Consider the following 3739-nt stretch of genomic DNA (forward strand, 5'->3'; position numbering starts at 1 on the left):
TAAGTTTATAATGGGTTGTTACCAATCAATCATCAAAGCCTGGACCCAGATCCGTTTTGTTATTGTTGGTCTCAACAAATCAAATAGAAATGCCTTTTTAAAAAAAAAAAACAAAACCAAAACAAACCAGTGATGATGATGATGATGACTCGCCTCAATGCTGAAAACCATTCTGTCACAGTTCAAATCACCTTGAAAAAAGTGACCAGGTGATCAGCCACAGAGAGGAAGGCTCAGAGTGAGAGAGAGCAGGTGATGTGTTGGAAGGATCCCTGCTCTGGAGGTGCTGTCGGGTGATAACATAATTGCAAACAGGCTTTTCTCCACGTGAAGTGTACCAAGTGTAGCTGCATCACAGTTCTTGCAAGTTTGGTTTTTTCAACCCTATTAAATGTCAGTATGTTCGTCCCTATGTTGCTCCAGAGAGACCTACAGCTTTCTGGGCTTAACAGGAACCTAGTGCGTTTATTTTTTGTGATGTCTTTATACCATAGTGTGTGTTGCACTGGACGTATACCATAGTATACGTCAGTGTATCATGAAATGGAGAGGACTGGGGTTCTTCGTTCATTCATTTGTTTTTTCGTTGGTTGAACAAACACGCTGTGGAATGGTTGCGTTTTGCAAGGATTTAGAAGTGAATGACTTGATTTTATACTCCTCCTGACAGGCAGCAGTTACGGTCTGTGAGTGTAACCTCTGCTGGCACGGAGTCTGCCTTGTGTGCCGAAGCCTGGCTGAAGGAAACTTCCCCAGTACTGCCGGAGTCGGTGCAGACATTCTCACTAGCCCTAATACACCTTCAGTCAGGACCCCAGGCAAAAAAGACCCAGACTGAGCCTAGGGAAGGAGTACGTTTCATTACATGGTATCGGGGGGTAGCATTCTAGAAATTGTTTTTCCGATCTGTACAATCTGTATAGATTGTACAAAATGCTAAGTCTGCTAAAGAGCTAAATGCCCATTCTGTGACAAATTCTGATACTTACATTTTTTTTATTAAAAGTTGAACATCAAATGTCTACTTGTTCTGTTACTGACGTTTCTAAAAACTCAGTTCTGATCCACTGAAATTGTTTCCATTATGATGCATCATCGTGTTTCAAAAATGTGCTAAAATTTTATTTTTATAAGGTCAGAACATTGTAGTATAATTTAAAATAATGCCTGTAACATATTGTCAGATACATCTGTCATAATGCTATTGACATTCGTATTTCAAGGAACTGTTAAAAAGGAAAAAAACAAACAAAAAGGTAAGCCAAAGCAAAGCTAATGGAAATGTCATAACGAAACATTCATGCACTATGGAAAGGAAAATCGCTGTGCCTCACCATGAAGTCCTCCGTTTCAGGCAGAGCAGCATGTTTTGTTGGAACCCGTCTCAAACAACAAGTCGTGGCCAGTTCTGCTTTAGTGCTTGTCACAGGGCAGAAACTACAGACCGAACCATTACTTTTAGAAAACAGCCCTTGAACCGCCTGCAAAACTCTAACTGGAAGCAGGCAGGTACGTGCTGGATTATCACAGCCTCCCTTGTGTTTATTTGCCAGGTTTTGCAGCAAGCAGTTCGCATTCTTTCTTTCTCCAGAAAGAAAGGAAAGGAAGAAACGAACAATGGTAAACTTCGAGACATAACCCCTGTAAATGAAAAGTCATCTCAGCTTTGTTTTCTACCATGCACAGAATTAGAAAGCAGCTGTGTCCCGCAGGCACATTGGAGGGAACTCACACATAGTCATTTAATCTGTAGCCGCTATGGGAAGCAGATGTCAGGGAAGAAGCGTGGTTTCCCTTGTAGGCGGTTGGTGGTCTATAGGAGGGAGCAGTCCTTCTTACGCTGCTGGGCTGCGCCTGGTAAGGTGTCTCGTTCCTGTGACACTGGCTCGATGTGCACAGCAGAGCACCACCGAGGATCGTCAAAGATGCGGAGACAAAGCCGAGGTAAAGAGCTTGACCTATCTCGTACTTCATCCCGCTGGGAAGCATGGGGTTGTAGAAATTTGTAATGACATCATTAGTGGTCCAAGAAACAGGTACCAGGCAAACAAGACCAGCCAGGATGAAAACGATCCCCCCAGAGACAGCGATGGAGGCTTTGGCAGAAGTCCCCTTGGCACACCGCGTGCACTTCATACCGATGACAGCAATCACGCATGCCAGCCCGGAAAGGACGCAGGAAATTACCATCATGGCACGGGCAACTTGGAGGTCACGGGGCAGCGCCAGCTGGGAGTGGTGGACTTGGCACTGGTAGATGCCGGTGCTGTGCCAAACGCACTCCATCCAAAGGCCTTTCATGTAGGCCACAGCTGTTATAATATTGGTGCCTACATGTGCCGTTCGCCACCAGTGTGGCAGAATCGTAGCAATTAATGTCCCAATTAGGCCGAGCAGGCTTAGGAAGAAGCCAAGTAACTGAACAGCCGAGCTTGCCATGTTAATGTTTGTCCTGCTAGTCCTCTTAATAAAGCACCTCCGCTTGAATTCCTTCGGAAAACACAAGCTTTTCTTGGAAGATATGCAGCTGTTTTACTTTGACACCTTCTGCTCTCCTAATAAAAGGTAATTGAGGAAAAAAGCAGTTAATTATTGCCCAAATGCATTACCTCTCCAGCCAGTAAGGTGCATTCCAAGTGCAGTTAGTGCAATAATTAGCATAGTTATCGCTGTTAATCGTACTTTTGTGGAAGTAATGGGAAAGTAAGCTTCCCTCTTCACTTATATAAACAGTCTTCTGTTGCCCACTGGGAAGAAAACTCAAGACAATTTATGAAATGGAAAAAAATATTTTAAATGCAAATATTCCTCTTCCCAGCAGACTCTTCAAAAAAACAAACATGATTTCCTTTCTAAAAGGGAGAATTAGCTAGTGTTAACACTTGGAATGAATGAGATTTATAAAGTAGGGAACTGCAAGTTGCTTCGCACGATGAAAACGTTCCCAGAAGGTCATAGCAGGACTAGGAAAACAATAATGGTGTATTTGCTCAAAGTCAGGAGCAAAGAGAGTGATTTAAAAGCTGTGGAAGAGGCTAACAAGTATTGGATTAAAGTCGCTCTCCTGACTTGCCAGTATTTCTTGAGGTTGCATTTTAATAAAGCAACTCAAAGGGGAATAATTTTCATTAGCCTCTGTGGAGTTTCAGCTTATGATTTTAGGTTGCGGGTGAAATGACTGCATGTGAAACCAGATGTACATCGTGAAGCTTCTGAGGAGCAACACCTTCACAGTTTGGTCGTGTATAAATTCTAGCTGAAAAAGAAGGAATGGTAATTCTTCCTCCTGTATAAATCGCAGATTAAGTGGTCTTTCCCAATGGCTGTCTCGCAAGGTCTGTTATACATCATGCATTATGTGTGTGGGCAGAAACCTGATATTTTAATATAGAGAATAACTGTTGCATCAAAATCCAGCTTGGAATTCAGAAACAGGAACAAATTTAGGCTCTGATTCTGCAAAGATCCATGCATGAGCTGAATGTGTGTTTGAGGAAGAAAGCGTAAGTGTTTGCAGGACGGGACCTTAGCAGGCAAAGAGAGGAAAGCCATCTGGCCGGAGTAATGAAGACCATTGCAACAACAAAATAATGCGGAGGGCAAAAAGTGAAAGCTGGTTTATGTTCCCCTTATCTCACTAATGAGGCGGGAGTGGTTGAGGTGTGCATCAGTGCTGATGTTTGCCTCCAGAACAGTCCTTGAGGCATGCACAGATAGATCTCTCTGCATAACCGATCGG

The 3739-nt window shown here is 43.2% G+C and overlaps 1 protein-coding gene across 1 annotated transcript; it reads right to left on the reverse strand.

The window, feature by feature from the left end:
• Positions 1 to 1728: 1728 nt before the first annotated feature.
• On the reverse strand, positions 1729 to 2439 carry CLDN14 (claudin 14). Its single transcript, XM_010141073.1, has one exon. It carries the CDS (start codon positions 2437 to 2439, stop codon positions 1729 to 1731), a length of 711 nt encoding a protein of 236 aa, XP_010139375.1.
• Between the last annotated feature and the right edge of the window lie 1300 nt (positions 2440 to 3739).

The sequence above is a fragment of the Buceros rhinoceros genome, unplaced genomic scaffold, assembly GCF_000710305.1.
Source record: "Buceros rhinoceros silvestris isolate BGI_N320 unplaced genomic scaffold, ASM71030v1 scaffold15898, whole genome shotgun sequence".
NCBI lineage: Eukaryota > Metazoa > Chordata > Aves > Bucerotiformes > Bucerotidae > Buceros > Buceros rhinoceros.

What these genes read in the sequence shown, in the direction of transcription:
- CLDN14 (XM_010141073.1), bottom strand. Translation starts at nt 2,439, where the DNA reads ATGGCAAGCTCGGCTGTTCAGTTACTTGGCTTCTTCCTAAGCCTGCTC.